General features: G+C 44.0%; 1 protein-coding gene across 9 annotated transcripts in view; it reads left to right on the forward strand.

Moving 5' to 3' along the window:
• Positions 1–25,348, forward strand: part of LOC138763431 (roquin-1-like) — a 137,465-nt gene that overhangs the window by 96,631 nt on the left and 15,486 nt on the right. For all 9 annotated transcript variants that reach the window (XM_069937552.1, XM_069937545.1, XM_069937547.1 and 6 more), the window contains 5 exons: positions 8,269–8,568; positions 10,837–11,054; positions 15,518–15,915; positions 21,380–21,553; positions 22,304–22,459. In XM_069937552.1, the coding sequence (XP_069793653.1) occupies positions 8,269–8,568; positions 10,837–11,054; positions 15,518–15,915; positions 21,380–21,553; positions 22,304–22,459 (1,246 nt within the window). The remainder of the gene's footprint in view (positions 1–8,268; positions 8,569–10,836; positions 11,055–15,517; positions 15,916–21,379; positions 21,554–22,303; positions 22,460–25,348) is intronic.

Genomic DNA, 25,348 nt, shown 5'->3' on the forward strand with positions numbered 1-25,348 from the left:
AGCCATTAACATTAAAATTAACATACTTTATTCTCTTAGTCATTGCCTCAGAGAATCTCAGACCTGTGTTTTCCTCCATACCTCCACTGCCCCATATCTATCGTTTATCCAATTTTTTTCCTTCAGCTGTTTGATCCAGCCCACCAAGCCTGTGACAAAACACTGGGAAGATAAAACAAGGACTAGAACCATGAACCAAAAAAGGACAGACAAGAAAAAATATTGAACAAAAAAAAAGAGAAAAAAGGCAAAAGTAACACAAAATACTACAACAAGCCCCCAGCCCTCACCATACTCCCTTCTCCTATTCCCCCCCTCCTCATCCTCCCCCCACCCTGACGACTGCTTCTCCCTGCTATCGCCATTTCCCTCTATTACTCGGCCTATGTGATCCACACCTCTCCCTTCCATCTTCCTCACCTACCCCCACCACAGAGTTCTGTCAGTTCCCTTTTTCCTTCTCGTTTCACATGCAGTTATAAACCCAATATTTATCCATATTTACATAAAAATGCTTAACATTCTACAGTAGTTATTTACAGTGTCAATACATTAATTTCCATTCTTGCTCTTGCTCTTTTTTCATCCTCGAGCACAGGTAATTCCTCAGCAAACTGCTGTGCCTTTCCCACCTCCGCCAAAAATTTCCTTTCCCCCCACCCCAGCAATACCACTTTCAGGGTGGCTGGATATCACAGGACACACTCATATCCTTTCTGCTTCACCAGCCTTTTCACTGGCTCAAACTCTTTTCTGCACTTTAAAAGGGCTGCACTGATGTTAAGGTAGAAGAATATCTTATACCACACCCCCCCCCCCCCCCCACCCCCCTACTTGCACTGGCCACCACTGTCGCTCCTAATATTTTTCCCTGTCCTGGTAAAAATGCAACAGATTCACCAGGACTGAATAGGGTTTCTGCCTAGGACCTGGCTTCAGTATGGATGACCTATGTGCCCTCTCCACCTTCACCCTATCCCCCAATAAATCTTTACCCAGCACTTCAGTGATCTAGCTTTGAAAAAAATCCATAGTGTTTTCCCCTCGTTGTCTTTTTTCAATCCCACTATTTTTATGTTCTTCCTACGACTGTGGTTTTCTAGGATGTCCAACTTTCCCTTTCTCCCACCCTGTCCTCAACTTCTGTCATTCTACCTGTTAATTCTGAGAGGGCTTCCTGCATTTTATCTAATTTTTTTCCCCATGTCCTGGACTCTTGTCCACAGCTTGAAAGAACCTACCTTCCATGAGGCCTAAGGCCTACAGTACATCTCGCAAGGAGGGCTCTGAGTCCTCCCTCACTGGTAAGATTTTTCTAGCCCTTGTGGTATTGTCCTCCAGTGATCCCATTGCTGTCTCCGATGTGGTCCCCCTCCTCCTCGTCGCTCTCACCACTTGTACACTTCATTACCCCCAACCCGACGTTGGACCTTGTTGGACTCACCACCTCCCGGTTCGGTTCCTCTCCCGCGTTTCTCAGCCTCTCTGCTCCCACTGGCCATAGCACAAGCATCGTGCTCAGTGCAAGCGGACCTGACCAAACACTCCTGCTGTGAGAGAGGTGTTCTGAGTCCCTCCCTGTCCCCAAGCTGCTTTGCTGGGCTCCTACCATTTGCTTGCTTGTCCAAGGCAGTGTCACCTCCTTGGTCCTGACTCTCCTGCAGAGACTCCAAGGGCTGCAAAGGCTGGGCAACGCCCTCCACAGTGTGCCTTGAAGCGCCTCTTTCATTTTCTTCACCATGAGGTACCTCAACTCGGTCTCCTGGCTTCAGGGCTGATTCTTTACTGTTCTTACTTGTGATTTTATTTTTCTTTGTCATTCTTCTGTTCTTGACATATTCCCATGTTGTCAGTGAGTATTTTGGTTGTTGTTTTGATATTTTTTTTTCCAGGTTTATTTTCTTGTAGATCTGAGAGCTCAGGGATTGTACATCTTCTCACTCACCTCGCATCACGTGACCCCCTTTGGACACCTTTTCTCCTGCCCTTCCATCCTTGTCTGCCAATGGCCTCTTGGCTGATGGCCTGTGTTCCTCCCCCTGCCCTTTCCTCCATCCTCATCCCCCTCCCCGTCTCTCCCCCACTTTTTTCTATTCAGGCACCTGCCTCCTATTTGCTGGTATCTTGATGAAGGCTCAGAGCTGAAATAGTTATATATCTGTGCCTCCTATGGATGCTGCACAACCTGCTGAGTTTCTCCAGCACTTTTGTATACTTACAGCATGATAAAGACCCTTTTTCAACTCTACCTTCTAAGTGATAGCCAGGTTGTCACGTCTCCCCTTATTCTATGAGCTCTTACCTAAAAAGTGGTATGTGAGTGGAAAGAAAAAGGTTGAGAACCTCTGTTTTAGACAGAGGCTGACCAAGTTTCCCCACAATACCCTGACACCTCCCTCTCTTTCTCACATCAGGTAAGCTGTCAGCAGAGACACCAAATGCCAAAGAGGTCATGTGGCCCTAAAGAACAATGTGACAGCAGTGGTAGTTGCTGGAACCCTTGGACAAATGCACCCTTCTAAGACTGACTAATTGCCAGGAGCCTGGATCTGGGAAAGAGCCCAGGACAGGAGCCTGATTCTGGGTAAAGGCCCAGGACAGGAGCCTGGATCCAGTGAGGGTCTCAGGGCAGGATAGATAATATCAGTGGCAGGTCTGCCCAGAACCTCAGTACAACCAGCTCTCAGTGCACTCTGATGAAATCATTGCACATTGTTTCTGATGAGTACATATTAACATTTCACTCGGGGCCTATTCAGTGACAGCCTCCCCCGCAAAGAAAATTGCACTCTGTTTCATGTTGGGCATATCCCTGCTGGAACTGACTACTCTGCCCTTCCAGTCTTGCATATATCCATCACACACACATGAATTCTTGCAACATAGCACAGGACAGAACTGGCCCTTTGGCCTGTGTCTGCTGAACATGATGTCCAAATTAAACTAAAACTCTGGTGCTTGCACATGATCCACATTCCTCCATCCATTTCTTCTTCGTGTGCCTTTCTTAAACACTACTATTGTATCTGCTTCCATCACCGCATATGGCTATCAATTCCAGGCTCCCACTTTTAAAAAAAAAAAGACTCTGTCCAGCATATTTCCTTTAATTCCACACCACCTCAAACTCCCCCACCGCGAGGGGAGTTGTGGTTGCCGGCAAGGGATAAGGGGCAACTCAGAGAGAGGGGGGAAATTTGGGGTGAAGGGAATATTAGATGTGGGAGTTGTTGAAGTATTTTATGTTTCAAATGTGTTGTCATACACATGAAAAAGGGAAAACTGAGAGATGAAAATGGGGAAAAGGGAATGGTGGTGGTGAGGAAGCGGAAATGAGGTGTAAACAGGATATGAGATGGCCATGTTGAACTATATGACTATAAATATTAATGGAATACATAACCAAATGAAATGAAAAAGGCTATTAAATTTCCTGAAAAAATAGACATAGCATTTGTGCAGGAAACACATCTAACTGAAGTGGAACATAATAAATTAAAGAGAGACTGGGTAGGGCACGTAGTAGCAGCATCACATAATTCAAAAGCCAGAGGTGTAGCTATATTAATTAATAAAAGTGTACCAATCAAAACAGAGGAAATAATAGATCCAGCAGGGAGATATGTAATGATAAAGTGTCAGATATATTCAGAATTTTGGAATTTGCTCAATATATACCTAATGACGAGGATCAAAAGTTTATGCAAGATATTTTTTTGAAGATTGTAGATACGCAGGGGAATATATTGATAGGAGGGGTTTTTAACCTTAATTTCGATCCAATGTAGGATAAAACTGGACAAAAGACGAGCAAAAAGAATAAAGTGGCCAAATTTATGGTTAAATCAATGCAGGAAATGAAACTTATGGATATATGGAGGAGGAAGCACCCAAAGTAGAAGGAATACTCATATTATTCGAGTAGCATAAAACATACTCAAGGATTGATATGTTTTTGTTGTCAGCCCATATTCAAGGGAGAGTTGGGAAAACTGAATATAAAGCTAGATTACTATCTGATCATTCACCCCTGTTATTAGCAGTAGAACTGGAGGAAATCCCACCAAGAACATATAGATGGAGGTTAAGCTCCATTCTACTTAAAAGGCAGGATTTAGAGAATTTATTGAATGCCAAATTAAAATGTACTTTGAAATAAATATGGAATCAGTGAAAGACAAATTTATATTATGGGATGCAATGAAAGCCTTCATTAGAGGGCAGATAATAAGTTATGTAACTAAAATGAAAAAGGACTACAGTCAGGAAATAGAACAGTTGGAAAGGGAGATAGTAAGTACAGAAAAAGAACTAGCAACAAGGGATGATGTAACAAAAAGAGAATTGGCAGACAAAAAAATAAAATACGAAACATTACAAACATATAAGGTGGAGAATGAAAATAAAGCAAAAGTATTATGAGCTAGGAGAAAAAACACAAAATATTAGACTGGCAACTTAAAACAGAACAAACTAAAAGAACAGTATTGGCATCAAGGAAAAAGGACAAACACATTACATATAATCCAATAGAGATTAATGAGAAGTTTAAGGAATTTTATGAATAATTATACCAAACTGAGAACGAGGGGAAAGATGATAAAATAGAAGAGTTTTTAGCTAAAATTGAACTGCCAAAATTGCAAGAGGAACAAAACAAATTGATAAAGCCATTTGAAATAGAGGAAGTACAGGATATATTTTAAAAAGCTGCTTAACAATAATAACAGGAGAGGATCGATTCCCAGTAGAATTCTATAAAACATTTAAAGACTTATTAACTCCTCCTCTCCTGGAAGTAATGAACCAGGTAGAAAAAACACAAAACTTGCCAGATATGAATCTGGCAAGACAGCAATAATTACAGTAGTACCAAAGACGAGGAAGGATCCACTAACACCAGCATCATATAGACCAATATCTCCACTTAATTCAGATTATAAGATAATAGCAAAATTATTAGCAAACAGATTGGCCGACTGTGTACCAAAAATAGTAAAACAAGATCAAACTGGATTTATTAAGACGAACAGCGGATAATGTCTGTAAACTTATTAATCTATTCATGCAGTTCAAGGAAATAAGAAGCCAACAGTGGCTGTAGCTTTAGACGCAGAAAAAGCCTTTGACATGGTAGAATGGAATTATTTATTCAAAGTACTACAGAGATTCAATCTACCAGAAAAAATATATTAATTGGATTAAAGCATTTCATAATGGACCATTGGCGAAGGTAACAGTAAATGGATATGAATCGAACCAATTTAAATTAAGTAGGTCAACTAGGTTGGAATGTCCACTATCTCCCTCACTGTTTGCTTTCGCAATAGAACCATTGGCAGAACTGATAAGAACATAAAATAAAATAAAAGGGATAAAAATAAAGGAGAGGGAGTATAAAATCAGTTTATTTGCAGATGACATCATAGTATACTTAACAGAACCAGAAATATCAATAAAAGAACTACATAAGAAATTGAAGGAATATGGAGAAATAATCGGGGTACAAGATCAACGCAAATAAAAGTGAAGCGATGCCAATGAGTAATGTGGATTATTCAGAATTTTAAAAAGAATCACCATTTAAATGGCAAACACAAGCAATCCGATACCTAGGTATTAGGTTAGATAATAAATTAAAACACTTGTACAAATTAAATTATCAGCCACTAATAAAGAAATTGCAGGAAGACTTAGAACATTGGAAAGAATTACCACTAACATTGATAGGGAGGGTAAATTGCATTAAAATGAATGTCTTCCCAAGGATACAATACTTATTTCAATCGTTACCAATTCCCTTAACAGAGAAATTCTTTAATGAACTAAAGAGAATAATAAGGAAATTTTTATGGAAAGGGGAAAAACTGAGGATAGCGTAGATAAATTAACAGAGAGGTACCACCAAGGTGGTTTGCAGTTACCAAACTTTAAAAATTATTACAGAGCAGCACAATTAAGGTATTTATCAGACAAGGGAAAAACCAGACTGGACAAAGATAGAGCTCGATAAAATAGGGGAGAAGGTACTGGAACATATACTTTATAAGAGGGATAAAAAGCTGGTATAATATAAAAGCTCACCAGTATTGCATCATTTACTCAATATATGGAAGAAAATTCACCTACAAAGGAAAAAAACAAATGACCAAATACCAAAATTATTATTGACGCAAAATCCACAAATTCCTTTTACAAAATCCACAAATTCCTTTAGAGAATGGGAGAGAAAAGGAATTAAAAGAATAGAAAATTGTTTTTTGGGAAATAATTTATTAACATTTGAACAAATGAAGTACAAATATGGAATAACTCATGGTACAATGTTTGCATACCATCAACTGAAAGCCTACTTAAAAGATAGATTGGGAAGCAGACTGAGAATACTAGAAGGAAGCAGCTTTGAATATGTGATTACAGACACATGATAATAAAAAGATTTATATCGAACATGTACATCAAGCTGCAAGAGAAAGAGAATGATGAAATAAGCTGTAAACAAAAGTGGGAACAAGATCTAAACATAAAGATAAAAAATGAAAAATGGGAAAAGCTATGCTCCCGATCTATGAGAAATACAATAAACATGAGGTTACACATGATACAATATAATTGGTTACACAAGCTATATATCACGCCCCAAAAGTTAAATAAATGGGACCCAACAGTATCAGATAGATGCTTTTGCTGTAAGAAGGAAACGTGAACAACAGTACATGCAATTTGGGCATGTGAAAAAGTGGAAAAAGTTTTGGGAATATCTAAATCCGGTATTAAATAAAATCACAAAAAGCAACATACCAAAAAATCCAGAAATCTTTCTTTTAAGTAATATAAGAAGAATTAGGCCTCAAACTGGATGAAGCGCAAAAAAGATTTATTATGATAGCCTTAGCTGTAGCAAAAAAATGTACAATGTCAACTTGGAAATCAGAAGAGAGCCTGAGAATATAGCAATGGAACATGGAAATGAATAAATATATTCCATTGGAAAAAATAACATATAATTTAAAAAATAAAGTCACATTATTTGAACAAATTTGGGAACCGTACATGGAACATAACAGAGAGGGTTTGCCTCGGACCTCCACCCCCCTAAAATGATAAGAAGACAAAATGACTTGATCCAGTGTGTAAAAGTAGATTTTTCTTGTTTATTGTCATTGAGTGATGGCATTGTTCAATGGTTTTATTGTATTGTATATGTTGAACGTTTAATGGGTTTGGAGGGGAGTGGGAAGGGGGGAGGGGAGTGGGAAGGGGGGAGGGAAGGTGGGGAGAAAATGCCACTGTGTATATTTAAAAGGGAAATGTTTGTATGTATTTTGATTGATATGGTTCACAGTGTGAAAATTTTTTTTTTAATTAAAAAAAACTCCCCCACCGCCAACCTTAAATTCATGTCCTCAAGGTTGTGACATTTTCACTCCAGGGAAAAAATTCTGAATGTCCACCCTATCAATAGCTCTCATAATTTATAAAATTCTATCGTGCCTCCCCTTAGCCTCTGATGCTCCAGGTGAAAAAACAACACAAATTTGTCCAAAGCCTTACACAGCTCATAACTCCTAAACCAGGCAACATCATGGTAAATCTCTTTCTAAAGTGTCCACTTTACTTCCTGTAATGGGGCAACCAGAACTGCACACAAGATTCCAAGTGTGGCCTAACCAAAGTTTTATATTGCTGCAACATGTGTTAAAGGTGATAGGTGAAGTGTCTAAAGGAACATTGGGGGAGCTTCTTCACGCAGAGAGCAGTGAAGGGGTGGAGGGTGCCAGCTAAAGTTGTAAATGCGGGCTCAATTTTGACATTGAAGAAAAATTTCATTGGGTTCGCGGATGGGAGGGATATTGAGGGTTATAGTTGGGTGCATGTCACTGGGATGAGGCAGAATAATAGAATAATAGTTTGGGACAGGCTAGGTTGGCCTGTTTCTGTGCTGTACTATTCTATGATTCGAAAATGACTTCCTTACTCTTGAATTCAATGTCCATGTAATGTCTTGCCATTGTGGTCACAACAATCAGACACTGCCCCCCCTTTCCCCCCCGCCCCCTATTGTCTGATTGGATGACTTTTGACTCTACAGCTTCCATTGTAAAGCATCTAAAATGCGTTAGGAGGGACAATATGGCTTTCGTAATCATTTAGGAGGCAGTCACTTCCTTTCCCTGCCACTGGGCTGATGACAGGGAGTACCCCGAGCATGATGGGCCCCTTCCGTCCTGACCACATGCGACACCTCACGCCACCTCTCCCTTCCAGGTTTCGCATGAGGAACAAGCGTCTCGCTGCCGGCCGACCCCTCAGCCAGTCCCTCACCCAGCTCAGCAAGGTGGGAGGGGTGTTGTCAGTCACGTCCAACAGCCTATCAGACGAGGGCTCCTTGGAAGTTGGCTCCAAGCCTGTGTCCATTCAGAACGGTATGGTCGCCACAAGCAGCAACATCGCCCAGCTGATCTCCCGCGGGACCGACTGCGCCTACGACATTGCCATGAAGCCAGGCAAGATGGGAGACATGAGCATGAGTGCCCCAGGATCGGTGTCAGGATCTCCTCCAGACTCGTAAGGAAGCTCTTAACCGTTGGGGTGGCGTTTAACCCACCCAATGAAAGTCCCAGCTCCTGCGGTCACCCATCTGGGTGGGAATGTCTGCCAGTGCTGGGAGTGTTCTCAGGGGCTCTCCAGTGAGCCTCATCCAGACCTCCTATAGCCAAATGGGCCATCCTCATCTCTCCCCTTCCCCACCCTATCCCACCCCACCCCCGAGTGTATAACCCTCTGTTCCACATGCACTGGATCCCTCTCAATCCTGCCCACCCACCCCCACTTGACTAGTCCATCTGACCTTGGCACACTGGATCCCCTCTCCCCCCACTGGAATTACCCCTCTGACCCACACGCACTGGATTCCCTTCCTCTGGATCCCCCTCTCACCCCATTCTCCCCTTCCCCATTTGAATCCCACTCTACCTACCCCCCCAGCTTGATACCACTCTCCCTTGTGCCCCCTCCCACTGGATCCCCTCTCCCCTACCCCTCTCTGCTATCCCAACTCTTCTTCTCCCCACTGTTCCACTCCCTTCTCCCCTACTGGATCCACCTCTCAACTCTCTTGCCCCCTCTCAATCTCCCTCACCTCCCATGCCCCCACTGGATTCCTCTCACCTCCTCCCTCCACAGTATTCCCCTCATCCCCCTGCCCCCACCATATCCCCATTGTTTCCTCCACTGGATTCCCCATCATCCCCTGCACCCACTGTATCCCCCTGCACCCACTGTATCCCCCCTCTCACCCGCTTATACCCCCAACTAGAATCCCCTCGCCTCCCTCTTCACTGGACCCTCTCTGGATCTGCCTCTCAATCCCTCCGCCCCTCTGGATTCCCCCCTCACCCCCACAGTACCCACTGATTAGAAGGGCCACGCTGGGTGGCTTGTTCGGTATTTATTCATTAACCGTGTTTGGTGGTTTTCTGCTTGTTGTGAATAGTGTTAGATTTCTAACAGTGCACTTTAACAGTGGGTCATTGAAACCGTTTCTAGATGTTGCAAATATTTTTCTTTTTTTTCTTTCAGCTGGTGGTGGGCAACTCTGGTTGGTTCTTACCGAATTAGGACATACAAAAGTCACTAATTATCTCCAGGGTCAGAACCAAGTGGCAGGATCATTTCTGTCAATCCTTCCGGCCCTCTACCCCACCCCCCCCACCACACAGCTGCAACGCCAATCATAGGTCATCCTCTCCTCTTGCCCCAATCCCCTCAAGGATAATCTAATGACAGTGGGAGTGGTGCACAACTGGTTACTGATCCAGTGCTGAAATTCCCCACATCTCCAAAGTCCCTCTCCCCCCGCCCCCCTCACCCTGTTTCCACCATCACCCGTCATGTTGGCCTCCTGTGAGCATATCATCGCTCAGATCCTAATGCAGAGGTGCATAAATAATCAGGATCCAAATGATCTCCAGGGGTACTTAATAATAATAAGTTTGTTGTCATACAGCAGGGTTGGCCAAACTTGTTTGGTTGTGTGTCACACATACAGTAAAATATAAGGAGTCATGGACCAAACAATATAGTGCCTAGCAGTTTTGAATCACCAACAACTCACTTAATAAGCCATTTAAAACCTGTACAGAGCCAACAGCAGTCAGACTGGACAGATGGACTCCACCTGGGAGCACTGAGGCTTCACTCACTGCGGGTCCACTCCAGTGGCAATGCTGCTGTTACAGCAGCTCTGTCATTTTTTTCTTTTAATGGCCATTTATAAATGGCCTGAGGGCTGTAGTTTGGCCACCCATGTTGTACACTTGTTATAGTGTACATATGCACCAAAATTGACTTGCTGTATCTGAACAAGTATTTATTCAAAGCTTTAAAAAAAATTACAACAATATATTTAATTGAATTAAAAGAGACAATAAATGCCAAAATAAAATTAGTTATCCTTGTGCAAAAAGAAAAGCAAACAATCCTTTTGTGGTCTCTGATTAGTGCAACAAGGGGAGGTTCAAATTGCCTGATCGTTGTTTGATAGAAACTATTCTTGAGCTTAGAGTAAATACGAATCTAGAATATGTATTTTCAGTTATCATGGTGCAAAAAAAAAGTGCAGACAACACTCATGGTGTTGGAGCAGTCTCTGATTAGTGTTACAAGGGGAGGTTCAAGAGCTGAGACCTGTAGCTGAACCTCAAAGTTGGTCTTGGCCTCAGCCTTCTGGTTCCAGGAATTGGATGGGCTTCTTGTGTTCTTGCTCTTCTCGAATGTCAGTAGATCTCCCCACATTCTTTCAAGCTAATCCTTTTCTTTCCTATTTCTCCGCAGGATAGAGTTACCACAGAAGAGCTCCCTTGGTTCAGTGCCAATCAGTGCCCTCTCTGTGCCACCACGAATAAGTGCTGAGATGCCACCCATGCCGGTCTCCAAGCAGATCCAGATGGTACCACAGAGGTCTCAAATGTACCCCCCTGGCCAGCAGCCAGATGTATACTACCAGGACCCAAGGAGTTCTGCTTCCTATGAGCCACCACAATATCCACCAAGTAAGCAGTCTGCTGGGTGAGAGGTGGCCCTTGTGTCATCTGCAAGACAAAACACAGAGAAGGCCCTTTGGAGGGAGCAAGGGAGAACAAAACAACTAGGTGTTAGATGAAACGGGCAAATCCTTGAGTAGCAAATTGAATTACTGTTACATTTTCTGTCAGATAATTGCAACAAGTCTCATTTTTCACGGGCAACACAGTTAACATAGGTGGTGAGCACAATGCTATAACAGCACTAGCCACGCAGGATCTGATGCTGCATTTGAGGAGTTTGTATGTCCCCTCCCCGTGACTGAGTAGGTCGCCTCCAGGTACTCCAGTTTCACCCACGTTCCAAAGACGTGTGGGGTTAGTAGGTTAATTGGTCACACCTTGTATTCCATCTGGGGACTTTACAACCAGACAGAAAGAACATCGACTTGTCCCATTTCCTTTAATCCCCTACCTAAGTTTCTCTTTCCCTATCGCGCTGTCTCTTTTTCTCCAGCTCTTCACTCCTTTCCCTCTCTGTTCAGAGAGCTACCCTCACTCCAAAACTTCTTAGCTTTGTTCTCTTCTGCCTCATGTTAGCCTGTGCTCCTGACCCTTCCTCCCTCCTCCCACCTTTTTCATTCAGACTCCTGCCTGTCTGACGAAGGGCCCAGGCCTGAAATGTTGGTTACCTTTTACTTTCTCTGGATGCTGAGTGACTTGAGTTTTTCCAGCATAATTGTCTTTTACAATTAGTCACATGGGTGTATTTGTGCAGCATGGGCCGGCAGGTCTAGTTACTGTGCTGTATCACTGAAATTTAACATTTTTTAAAATTAGTGACTTCGGCAGAGCAACCAAGTTCTGAGGAGCTCGTGTGGGGAAGGGAAGGCAGAGAGATTAACAGTGCCCAAAGAGGAGTGGATTCAGAGCACGGGGTTACTTGCCGGGGATAGGTGATATTCTGGGGGCTGACATCAGAGGGGGTTCAGAACAACACAAAAACTGTTGATGCTGGAATCCTGAGCAAACCATGAGCTGCAGGTCAGGCAGTGTCTGGATAGTCAGTGTTTCTAGTCTCGACCATCTGTCAAGGCTAAAGTGGGAAGGAGGATATCAAAGGCTGGAATAGGCTGGGGAGGGACGAAGAGGTGATAAGGTATTGGACAGGAGAGATAAAGGTAGAGGGAAACCACTGGAGGGGAAAAGATTAGAGACCAAAGTAAGAACAGTAGTAGGTAAAGAAGAGATGGAAACAATGGAACCAGATGAGGGATGGGGAGGGGCTTCTAAAATTTGACATTGGGTTAAGTCTGTTGAGGAATATGAAGTGTCCTTCCTCAAGTTCAGCAGACTATTTGTAAAGAGTTGGCCCTTGTGAGACCTGTGTTACAGAGAGAAGCCACTAGGTGTTACGACGTACTGTGGGCAAATCACTCAGCAGTGAAGCTCTAAGAGTGAGGTCTGACATATATGTGTGGGAATGTTCGGCTTACTGGAAGTTGAAGCTGAGAACCACAGCTGGGATTTTGAGATTAGATTTGATTTGGAGATGCACCAGGTAAACTGTGAAGGGTTGATTTGCCTAATTTCTCAGTGTGACCCTTGCTGCTCCCTCCCAGCAGGTGGTGCAGCAACTCATTATTCCTAGCAGAGAATTCAGGGAATAGATCTTCCCTTGAAACCTGGTGATACCTCATGGAGTACTGTGAACAGTTTTGGGTTCCTCATTTAAGAAATAGATGTGCTGACATTGGAGAGGGCTCAGGGAGGTTAAGAAGGATAATTCCGGAAGTAAAAGGATTATTCTATGAGGAGTGTTTGAAGTCCCACCTCATTTTTCTGAACTCCAAGGATTACCATCTAAGAGCTGCCAAATGTTCTTCATTTTCTAATCCCTTCATTCCAGTAAATCATTCTTGTGAATCTTTGACCCCTCTCCAATGCCAGCACATCCTTTCTTAAGGAGCCCAAAACTGTACCCCATAATCCAAGCCTCTATGGTGTCTTATAAAACCTCAACATTGTATCCCTGCTTTTATACCTTATTCCTCTATATAAAAATGCCAACATTGCATATGCCTTCTTCACCACCAACTCAACCTAGAGGTTTACCTTTAGGGTATCCTGCACAAGGACTCCCAAGTTCCTTTTCACCTCCAAACTTTGAATTTTCTCCCCATCTAAACAAAGTCGGCCCTTTTATTCCTTCTACCAAAGTTAATGACCATGCACTTTCCAACATTGTATTTCATTTGTAACTTCTTTGCCCATTCTCCTAATCTGTCTCTTTGCATCCTCTTAATTTCCTCCTCGCTGCCTGCCCCTCCATATATCTTTGTATCATCTGCAAATTTAGCCACAAAGCCATTCTACAATCCAAATCATTTGCGTACAATACAGGTACACAATCCTTTATCCGGACATCTAGAATTCGGAAAACTCCAAAATCTGGCAATTGGGGAGAGGGTGACGGCAGCGTGAGTCAGCCGGGCGAGGGGGAGAGACTGGCAGCATGCGTCAAATGGGCAAGGGGGAGAGACCAGCAGCGCGCGTCGGGTGGGCTTAAATCTGGCTTCACGAAATCTGGAAAAATCCGAAGTTCAGAACACACTGTCCCCCAAGGGTTCCAGATAAAAGATTGTGTACCTGTATAAAAAGTTGCCCAAACACCTACCCCTTCAGAACAGCACTGGTAATCAGTAGTCAACCAGAATAGGATCCCTTTATTCCTCCTCTGTTTCCTGCTGATCAGCTAGTATCTTTCCTGTAATTCCATGGACTCTCATCTTGTTAAGCAGCCTCGCGTCCTTTTGAAAAGGCTTTTTGAAAATCCAAATATACAACCTCTACTACATATCCTTTGTCTAGCCTGCTTGTATGTTTCAGTGAGGCCATCATTTCTCCTTCTAAACTAGCTCAGTCGTTTCATACAACACTGCCACATACCACACTCACACCCCAATCCTTCTGATGATCAGTGAATCTGCTGTACTCCCTCTATTGCAGCTGTACCCTGCCTTGGGTAAAGTGACCAGACTTGCAAGATATTTGGTGTCTGGTCTCACCAGAATTGTTTGTACCCAAATGCTCTTGTACCAAAGGCCAGTCTTAGCCATCCTCATGACTTGTTCCAGATGTTGAACTTCAGTACATTGAGGATGGGGTCACCCCAGGTCTCTCTGTATACCAAAACATTTCAGTCTCCCACCATTTAAAATGAGCTCTGCTTGTTCACCAAGGTGGATGACCTTGTGTTTTTCCACCTGCCCTGTCCTTGCCCATTGGCCTGAAGCTCCCAGCCCCGATCTTTATAACTGCAAAAAACCTCTTCCTTTCTGTACCACACTGATCAGTCTCAAAGAGCCCCTTCCCTCCTGCTCCCGCTTTTCTCTCAGTCGACTAATTTACCCCACCATGTCTGTGTTCTGTAACCTTGCTGAAAGCCAAGAACACCATATCATCTTGGTTGTCCTTATTCCTTTTGCTCAATCTGTCCTTGTTTAAAAAAGCAGACAGCTTTGTCAAGCATGACTTCCTTTTGTTAAATTCAGTGTTGCATCTGTCCAATCTGGTTTGTGATTTCAAGCCAATTGAGACCGATGACATCCATGAGGAGATGCATCCAAATTGATTCCAGGTTATATAAAACAAACTTTAATTCCCATTGATGATGAGTTTTTAAAAATTCTGGGCAATAAGATGTCGGCGCTGTTAGAGCGCTGTAGTGGCAGTAGTACCACTGGTGCAGACTCACGGGGAGCAGAGATACAATGCTCCCACAGGGTCCAGCTGCCCAGTCGACTGCTGTCGGCTCCGTATGAACTTTGAACGGCCCATTGAGGGAGACAATGGTAGTTTTAGTTGAAATCACGCACTGTCTGAGAGGGAGAAACGGAAGGGATGACCCGCGGTGACGGTGACCATGGCGGTGGACCAGGAGGGGACTCTGCAGCTGAGAGACCAGTACATGCGGCGGGCTGCTGGCAACTCGAGGCAAGGAACCCGTGGCAGCTGCAGGCTGTGGAGACTGCTGTTGGGAGGCTTGCGCACCAGGCTGGAGCCTGGCTCAAACTGGCTGGAGGGGTACCAGATATCAGAACTGAGATACAAGGAGGTGCCAAGGGTGCTGAAGGGTTCCTGACCATGTCAGAGGTTCAGATCTGGAGCTCGGGTTGCCAGTGGTTTGGACTGAACTATGTGTGACCCCTGATCCCTTGCTGCCCAATACACCAATTGACCTACAAACCTTGAAGTTTTTGAAGAGTGGGAGGAAACCAGAGGAAATTCATGCTGGTCAAAGAGAGAATGTATAAACTCCTTACAGTGCTGGATTCAAACTTGAGGTTGCATTCCAAACAACCACTATATTAAATGGAAGAGCAGTTTGAGAGGCCTATCTCTGTGTTTGTGTCCTCATCGTTTTATCCAGTTGTGATTCAGACTCGCTGTACAATGTTTGGCTCAAAGATTTTTTGTTCTTGTTTTCCTAGACCTTTACTACTCTCACTCAGGGTCTGTGACATCCTACCTACCGCATTACAGACGGCCTGGCAGTGTACCAGAGCCCCCTCTGCCTCCTTCTGGCCTCCAGTACCAGGACCACTATCCATCCTACATTCAAGAGAGGATGGGGAACTCTCAGTACTCCACCCCTCAACAGTACTCGCTGGCACAACCGGTTTCAGGAATGTACCAACACCATTATGATGGGCGACGCATCTATCACCCTCCACAATCTTACCCCAGGGAGGACGTGCGGAACAGCCCAATACCAGTCGACATGCCATCTGCTGTGGCCAACTGCATTGCAGAGCCCAGAGAACGCTACCCTCCTGAAAGCTACTACACCATGAGCTCTCATCCCAGCCAGATCAGACCTGCATACAGGGTAGGTCCCATTGACGTCTCTTAAGAATGTTACCACCTTTTTGTTCTAACTGATCTCTCTGTAACTCTGCTCTCTGTGCAGTTTAATTTGCTGTACTCGTGGGTTGACTGGTTGCGTAGCATGACAAGCTAACCTTTTCACTGCACAGTAAAGTTGAGCTGAACTGAACCTTGTGCGCTGAACAATCTAGGTTCAATTTCTGCCAATATTGATCTATTCTGTGCTGTTTGAAATCACCTTAGGACCTGATCCCGCATCAGAATTTATTCCTGTCATTGTCCAATGCACATTCATTCTAATGTTGCTGTGGAAATAACCCCATGTTCACCTAAATACAGGGAAGAGATAATTATTCCATTCGAAAGCCACAGAAATAAATTTATTCACAAGGTTATCCCTTGCAGTGATGCATCGTTGAGGCTTCTCCACTGAAACAGATTGGAATGGGTACAAAATATGGGTCTATCTGGAAATTAAATAACCAAATAATCTCTGTCCAGCCTGGTAATTGCCTTCCATTCAAGTATTCCGCAATCCCATTTTGAATCATCCTTTATCCACATATCTGGCTCCTGTTGTGGATCATCTTAGTAACCACTTTCCGTTCGGATTTCCCAATCCCCTTTTTCAGCCCAGGAATTCCTCCATTGTAATCTGAACCAGCCCAACAATCATCAGGCCTGGCAACCCTCTGATCTATTCCTTACCAGCCCAGGAATCCCAGGTCACCCATTGTAATTTTGCTGGGCTAATCATGGACTGCACCACAAATGAACAGTATACATTGGATGTAGAACAGCCATGTACAGGAACAGGCCCTTCAGCCCACGTGTCTGCAACGAGCAGGATCTCAAATCAAGCTAAAATTCCCACTTACACATGATTTGTATCCCTCTATTCCTTGCACATTTGTGATTCCCCAGATGATTGCACCAAAGTTGGGCAGAATTATTTGGTCATATGGGTGTATTAGGTGGCGCATGTTGTATCTAATGCCACTATTGCATCCCTGAAGATGGAGGGGTACAGAAGGGAGTCATTAGATTGAATTTGTCGTCAATGAAGATGAAATATGGAGCAAGGGTGTGGGGAAGAAAAGAGAGGTCACCAAGTTCTGGTGGCAGCTGCCTTGATAGGCCTAAAAATGTCGACTTTCTGTGGGCTGCAGAACCCCTGTTAAATACTCCTTTAAAATATTCAGCTTCCCAGCTGGTTTTATTGCAATCAACTGCATGCAGTTTTTTTCATGCTGCTAAACACAGTTAATGATCTACAAATCTCCTTGGTTATGGCTGAGTTAGGAAGGCAAAGGCCTTAAAGGTTGAGTTCAGAAATGTAGAGAGAAGGCCACAAGTCTGAAGCACAGAGGTCTGAGACCTCCCCTCCTGGCCATGTTACTGGCGAATGTCCAATCACAGGAAAATAAAATTGACTATTAGAGGCAGGTGAGACAAATCTTGGTTGTTTGTTGCACTGAGACCTGGCTAACGGAGAACACACCAGACACCGCTATGCGACCAGAGGGTTTCACCATTTATAGACTGGATTGGAACTCGGATTCTGGAGAGGGTCGATGTGTGATTTTTCGTTAATATTAGGTGTCGACCTCCTGCTTTACTGCCTTAGAGCAAATCTCAATTAATTGCAGACCTTTATAAATATATATATATATATATATATATATATATATATGTGTGTGTGTGTATGTATCCCGAGAGTTCTCATCAGTGATTTGCACCGGAGTTTATATCCCTCCCGATACCGATTACATACAGGCACTTCCCGAGCTGCGTGATGTGGTCAGTACACAAGAGACGGTGCAGCCCAATGAGCTACAAATCTTAGTTGGTGACTTTAATCAGTACTGCATCAAGAAAACCCTACCCATCTACCACCAGCATGTAATCTGCTGCACCAGAGGTCCCAGCATACTCGATCGCTGCTACACCAAGATAAGGAAGGCCTACAGTTCTTTACCAAGACCGTATTTTGGCCAGTTGGATCACCTGGCTGTGCTCCTTCTGTTTTACAGAGTCTAAAAAGAGAGGCTCCAGAGATCAAGACAGCTAGAAGGTAGTCACAGGAGGCTGAAGAATGGTTACAGGACTTCCTCGAGTCAGTGTTCAAAGACTCAGCTGAGAATCTGAATGATTACACCAGGACTGACGCAGACTTTTATCAAAACAGCTATGAATGAGTGTATCCCCCAACAAATCATTCAGGATTTTCCCCAACCAGAATCCCTGGATGAACAATGAAATCTGGAACCTGCTAAGAGCCAGATCACAGTCATTCAAGTCCAGAGATCCAGATCAATATAGAAGGAGCAGGTACAAAAAGCTATCTACCAAGCCAATTGGAGATTCCGGATGAAAATGGAAATAGCAAGGGACACCCAACAGCTGAGGCAGGGCCTAAATGCCATAACCTGCTACAAAAACAAATGCAGTGATGTAGCAGACGGCAAAGCTTCGCTCCCAGAAGAACTCAATGCCTTCTACGCCCAATTTGACAACAGTAACAGCGAATAACCACCCAATCGTACCTCCACATCCCCAATGATCCCATCCTGTTGTTATCTGTAGATGATGTGCGTGCTGTCTTTAGGAAAGTGAATCCGAGGAAAGCATCTGGCCTGCCTGGAGAACCTGGCCAAGTATTAAAAATTTCTGCTCACCAACTTACCATTGTATTCACAGATATCTTCAATATCTCACTCCAGCAGGGTGTGGTACCCACCTGTTTGAAACAGGCATCAATCATACCAGTGCCCAAGAGGAGTATCGTAACCTGCCTTAATGACTCGGTCAGTAGTACTTACAGTGATGAAGTGTTTTGAAAGGTGCTGAAGTGTATCAGTTCCTGTCTGAGCTGTGACATGGATACGTTCCAGTTTGCCTGCCATAGCAACAGATCTACGGGCTCCACACTGGCTCTACACGAAACCTTGGAACACAGGCATTCATCAGGATATTCTTTATTGACTACATTTCAGCATTTAACACCATCATCCCCTCAAAACTAATCCACAAACTCCAAGACCTGGGACTCAACGCCCCACTGTGTAACTTGATCCTGGATTTCCTCATCTCCAGACCCCAATCAGTGAGGATTGGTAAAAACATTTCCTTCACAATCTCCATCAGTACCGGAGAACCACAAGGCTATATTGTTAGCCCCCTGCTCTACTCACTTTACACCTATGATTGTGTGATTCGGTTCAACAATAATACCATCTACGAATTTGCTGACAATACCACAGTAGTGGGTTGTTTAAAGAAAGGGAATGAGTCAGCATGTAGGAGGGAAATTGAAAACTTGGTTGAAAGGTGCACCAACAACAACCTTGCATTCAATGTCACCAAAACTAAGGAGCTGATTGTTAACTTCAGGAAGGGAAAGCCAGAGGTCTACAATCCAGTGATCATTGGGGGAATCAGGGGTTTGGAATTACATCAGAAACCCTGGCAAATTTCTACAGATGTGTGGTGGAAAGTGTGCTGACCGGCTGCATCACAGTCTGGTTTGGGGACACCAATGCCCCTGAGCGTAAAGCCCTGCAAACAGTAGTGGACACAGGTCAGGACATCAAAGGCAAAACAGTCCCCACTATCGAGAACATTCATCGATTGCCATCGAAGAGAAGCAGCAATCATCAAGGATCCACACCACCCAGCACATGCTCTGTCCTCACTGCTGCCATCAAGAGGTATAGGGCCACAAGACTCACACCACCAGGTTCAGGAACACCTGCTACCCCTCCACCATCAGACTCGTCAACAACAAACTCAGTCAGAGACTCATTTAAGGACTCTTACCTGTGCACTTCATTGGATATTTTTTAAATTCTCTCTATTGCATAGATGGTTTGTTTACATTCGTTATCTGCAGTTCTCTATTTGTTTACATGTATGCTCACTATATAGAAATCTGTAAGATGAGGATGAAGGCACCCCTTCCAACAACCCTCAACCCAGATGGTGGAAGATCTCTCTATCGGGGGGGGGGAAATTGAGTGAACAGTCAGTGTTGTCCTAGTGTGCAGGGCAGAATCTCCCAATAAGGCAGGAATGTCATGTCTGATAGAATTTAATGTAATTGAGCAAACAATGTGGAGCATTTATAAAGAGAATGCAAAGAGGTTTGGAAATTTAAGCTTTAGATTTGAAACAGTGCCACATTGATAATGCTATGAGAAATATAATATGAAAGGGATTTGACATTGAACTGTTTCTTGTCACATGTATTGAGATACAAGGAAAAGCTTTGTTTTGCTTGCTATCCAGGCAAATTAACTCATACTTAACGGCTGGTGGTGTGAATAATAAAATACAAAAGCAGAGTACAGTGTTAATGAGGAAAATTTCCAAACAGTGGACAGCATCATTTTATTAATGAAAGCTCTGTTCAAATCTGATAACAGGGATGAAATTGCAGCACGGTTATGAGATGGTTTTTGAAGTGAGGTCAATAGAGAAGCAGTTGATTCAGTTTGATTTCAATTGCTCAGTTTTAGTGATGTCAAGAAAAGCAAGGGACCAGAATATCTAATTCCTCCTGAGAGAAAATATTTGAAAAGACCCATGGGAAAGAACAAGGAGAATGGATTTGGTGACCAGAGGTCGTCTCCAGTGGAGAACCAAGGGAAATAGAGGAGTTGGAATAGCAGGTCAGCTCTCACGAGTAAAATGGTGGAGCTGGGCCAAGGGTTTTGCTCCAGTTCAGAGGCAGGGTGTGTGTGCCATGCCAAGTGCTGAACAGGTGTGCATGAGCACTGTACATTTCTTACCATGCGATTCCTGCAGTATCACAGAGAGGTGCAAGCTGCACAATACCTTTACCATCCATCCCAGCATGCTGTATACTGCCTGGTGGTTTACCAGAGGTACAGCGGGACTGCAGCTCTGGTCCTTCTACTGCAGGCCCAACTGAGATTGGCTAACTCAACAGAGTACTCCTCCTTCCTGGTCATTGTAGGACCCCAAATACTGCAGCAAGTAACACTTCTGCCCAACAGAGACTGCCTATAAGAATTACACTGTTGCAAGAGGGCTGTCCAGCCCATCTAGTCTCTGTGTTTATGCGTACAGGTTTTCTTCTGCCTAATTCATGTAAATCTACCTACATCTCCTCTAATACCTTTCACTCTTGTATTGCCCTGTTGAAATGCTCCCATACCAAGCCTATCATCTGCTTCAGCTGCCAGGAAGACCCATATTCTACTTGCCCTTTGGAGAAAACACAAGAAAATCTCTCCATGTGGGTTTCCTCCAGGTGCTCAGGTATCCACCCATCATCCAAAGACGGGTGGGGGGAGGGGGTGTTTATTAAGTTAATTGTTTACATGGTTGTATTTTGATGGCACAGGCTAATAAGTAAGAGGGGCCTGGTACCATGCAGTATCTCTAAATTTTAAAAAATATATAGATGTAAGAGTGTTGCTAATTGTCCTCTCTTGTTTCAGGATCCTCACGGCAGGGTACCCCAGCACCAACCTCAGCCCCAACCAAGTCTGGATTACCTACACCGGCGACGGAAAGAGCTCATGGCTCAGCTTGAGGAGCGAAAAACCATCTCTCCACCTCCATTCCCCCCTACTGCAGTGATGCCATCTTCATTTGTTGATGTCTCCCCAGAGGTACTTGAAGCATTCTGTCTTCTCCTCCATTGCTGATGGTGTGCTGCTAGAGTCTGGGAGGGAACAAGCAATCTCTTTCAGGCCTGTCTGGGCCCTGGACCTTCACCTTTGGGAAGCTGTTTGTCTAAGCAGACCACCTCAGAGCTGCTGTAAAACTTAAAACAGCGGCATCTTCACAATGATGAATCGCCGTGGGTTTCAGAATCCCATATCGGAGTACACGTATGATATCACATACAACCCTGATATTCTCTTTCATGTGGGTAATGGAGAATTACCACAATTTGGCAGTGCAAACAAAAACTGACTCAACATACACATGTAAACAAATAAATAAATGTCAACAAACTGTGTAATAGAGAGAGAATAATCAAGGCTCTGATTGGATATGTTGTTGAGGAGTCTGATGGTGGGGGGGTAGCAGCTGTTCCTGAACCTGGTGGTGTGAGTCTTGTGGCACCTACTGAATATCTCTTTTCTGATGGTAACAGTGAGCATAGAGTGTGTCCCAGGTGGTGTGGATCTTTGATATTGTTGCTGTTGTTAATGTTCTCGATGGTGAGGATGGTTTTTACCTGTGATGTCCTGGGCTGTGTCCACGACCTTTTGCAGAGCTTTACACTTGGGAGTATTAGCGTCCCCATGCCAGGCCCTGATGCAGCCAGTCAGCACACTTTCCACCACATATCTGTGGTTTCACTGTGGGTTTCAGAATCCATAAGATCTAACTGTTGTATCTTTTACATTTAGTATTCTGATGAAGATCTGAAACCAGGGAAGAAATACAAGGACCAGGATTACACTGCTCAGTACTCACCCTGGTCTTGTGACACAATTAGTTCTTACATTGGTGGCAAGGATGTACAGCCCAAAGATATGATGACATCTGGTGGTCTGGAGATGACGGTAAGACTTACTTAGCAGTGTAAGTGAAAGTAACAACTTTTTATTGCTGGCTGAGTTAACACTGCCAGGGAGAAACTGAGCTTCCCGACACTGACTTGTTCCAAGTTGGTAATTGACCCAAATAGCAACACTGTGTTCATCAGCATTTCTGGGTGGAGAGGGAGGGACCCTTGAGTGTAAGGTCAGGTGGTGTGTGATTTCTCCCACAGAAGAGCTATCCACTGACATTTCTGGCCCAAACTCTCACATGGACGTTGACAACTTTGGTGAAATGCCTGCAAGTTTGGCGGGACTACATTGCAGCGCCAGCATGGGTTAGATCCAAAGTAAATATCCTTTACGATGTCCTATCACAGAGTCCACAGCAGAGATAGCACAGATCAGTCACAGAGTAAAGATTGCTGTGCAGCATCCCATTGCACACTCCCATGACAGAGACAAACAGGTTCAATGCAGAGTCATAGTCCCGCTACATTGCCCCATCACTCTCCCAGGGCATAGGTAGCATTTTATTACACGCTGGGTACAGCTTTCTCTACACTGTCCCATCACACACTCCCAGTCCAAGGACAGCAAGGGCTAAATACACAATAAAGCTTCCTCTGCACTCTTACAGCACACACTCCCATGGCAGGAACAACACCGGCTATATACTTCCGAAAGCTCCTTCCACACAGTCCCATCATACACCCCCAAGGCAGGCACAGAAGGGTTAGACACAGAGTAAAGCTCCTTCAACCATGTCCCATCAAGTTAGATTTTTATTTAAAAGTAGAACTCTCTACACTGTCCCATCGCAGACTCTTCGAACAGGGACAGTTCTGAATAGATATAATATGAAGCCACCCTCTTCACTGCCCCAGCAGGGATACAGCTCAGGTTAGATACAAAGTCGAGCTCCCTCTACCGTGTCCCTTCTCCCAGGAGAAGGAACAGCAGGATTAAATCTAGAGTCCAGCAACACTGAAGTGATAACAGTATGATTTGACATGATCATTGATACTGCCAACTGATTTTACTTTCATCTTATGTGATTCAAGTTGAAGGAAGATGCTGGTATTTTGGGTGTGTACACCAAAGAAAGCACCTGTCGCATATGTAGGATCATTGCATTGGTCAAGAGAAGATGTCCATTTCATCAATGAGACATCCCCAGTCACAAATTAAAAAGTTAAAGGCAGTGTCTGTCTAACAACAAAGCACAGTTCCCAGTGATGTAAATATTTGTGAGGCATTCAAGCCAAGGACACTGCAAAGGGCTGTGTTGTTGGGACAAGTTGATGTGTGTTGGCTCTGCGAGGTTTTCTTCTCGTGCCCTGCAATCAAGGAGAGTCATTGGCAGCCAGAAATATCTTGGACTGTTTGTAGAATTATGCGTACAAGGTGTAAATGGTCAGTGAACATGAGAGATGTGTGTAACAATCCTGAATGCAGGGGGTATAGATATATACTTTGTGTCCTGAAATACATTTCTTCCCAAACAAATTTTATTGATTTGCAAATAATTTACCTTGGGCTTGAAATGGGGTCAGCTTGTCCATGTAAATGACAGAGCACGTCAGGGCTGGGGTAATGAATTTACGTCATTCATATTGCTCTTTAAAGCAGCAGTCATCATTTCATTTCTGGAGGAGGCCAAATCTAGTAGGTCTAAATGCAAGGTCCCACAACAAAATCCAGTGGAGAATGCAGAGAAGGACACATGAAATGTTACACTCCCATCCCATAAGTAGTGATTGAGAGAGATGGAGCAAGTGATCTACAGCTCGACGTGGCCTTCTCTAGATCGATGAGATCAACCACAGATTGGGACATTGCTTCACCGAACACCTGCGCTTGAATTGTGGGTTTAAGCTTAAACTTCCTGCGGCCAACTATTTCAATTTCTCTCCCCAGTCGCACACACGTCTGTCCTTGGCCTCATCCATTGTCAGGGTGAGGCCAAATGTACACTTGAAGAAGAGCTCATCATATTCCTCCTGGACAACCTTAAACATAACAGCATGAACATCAATTTGTGTAATTTTAGGTCCAGATTCTTGATGAAGGGCTCAGGCATGAAAAGTTGACTACCTTTTACTTCCTTTGAATGCTGCTTTACCTGCTGAGTTTCTCGACTACCTTTTTGTACTGCATTAGCTCCCACTTCTATCTTGTCCTACTGTCTCCATTCTCTTATTCACCTACTCCTGTTCTTATTTTCTTCTAACCTCCCTGCCAATGATCTCTCCCTTTGCCAATAACACCACAGTTGTTGGCAGAATCACAAACCGTAATGAAGAAGTTATTAGGAGAGAGATTCGCTCGTTGAGTGCTGTCACATCTACACCCTGGCACTCATGTTAGCAAAACTAAGAAGATGATTCAGAATGAAGTCGGGGAAACATGATACATTCCTCATCCTCAGTAGCAGAGAGGGTCAAAAACTTCAAATTCCAGGGTGTCAGCATTTCTGAGCATCTGTCCTGGAGCCTCCATATTGATGCAATAACTAAGAAGCCTCACCAGTGGCTATCCTTTATGAGGTCTCTGAGGAGATTTGGTATTTCACCAAAGACTCTCGAAAACTTCTGCAGGTGTACCAAGGAGAGCATTCTGGCTGGTTGGTTCATTGTCTGGTACAGAGGTGTCAATGCTCAGGACAAGACAAAACTCCAGAGGGTTGTTAACTCGGCCTGCGACATCACAAGCATCAGACTTCACTCCAAGGACACCTATAAGAGACAGTGTCTTAAGAAAGCAGCCTCTATCCTCAAGGACCTCCAACACCCAGGCCATGCTCTCTTTACTCTGCCACCATTGGGATAAAGGTATGGGACTCTGAAGATGAGCACTCAGCGGCACAAGGACAGCTTCTTCCCGCTGCCATCAGGTTCCTGAATGATCAAT

This window comes from Narcine bancroftii, chromosome 5 (genome assembly GCF_036971445.1).
Source record: "Narcine bancroftii isolate sNarBan1 chromosome 5, sNarBan1.hap1, whole genome shotgun sequence".
NCBI lineage: Eukaryota > Metazoa > Chordata > Chondrichthyes > Torpediniformes > Narcinidae > Narcine > Narcine bancroftii.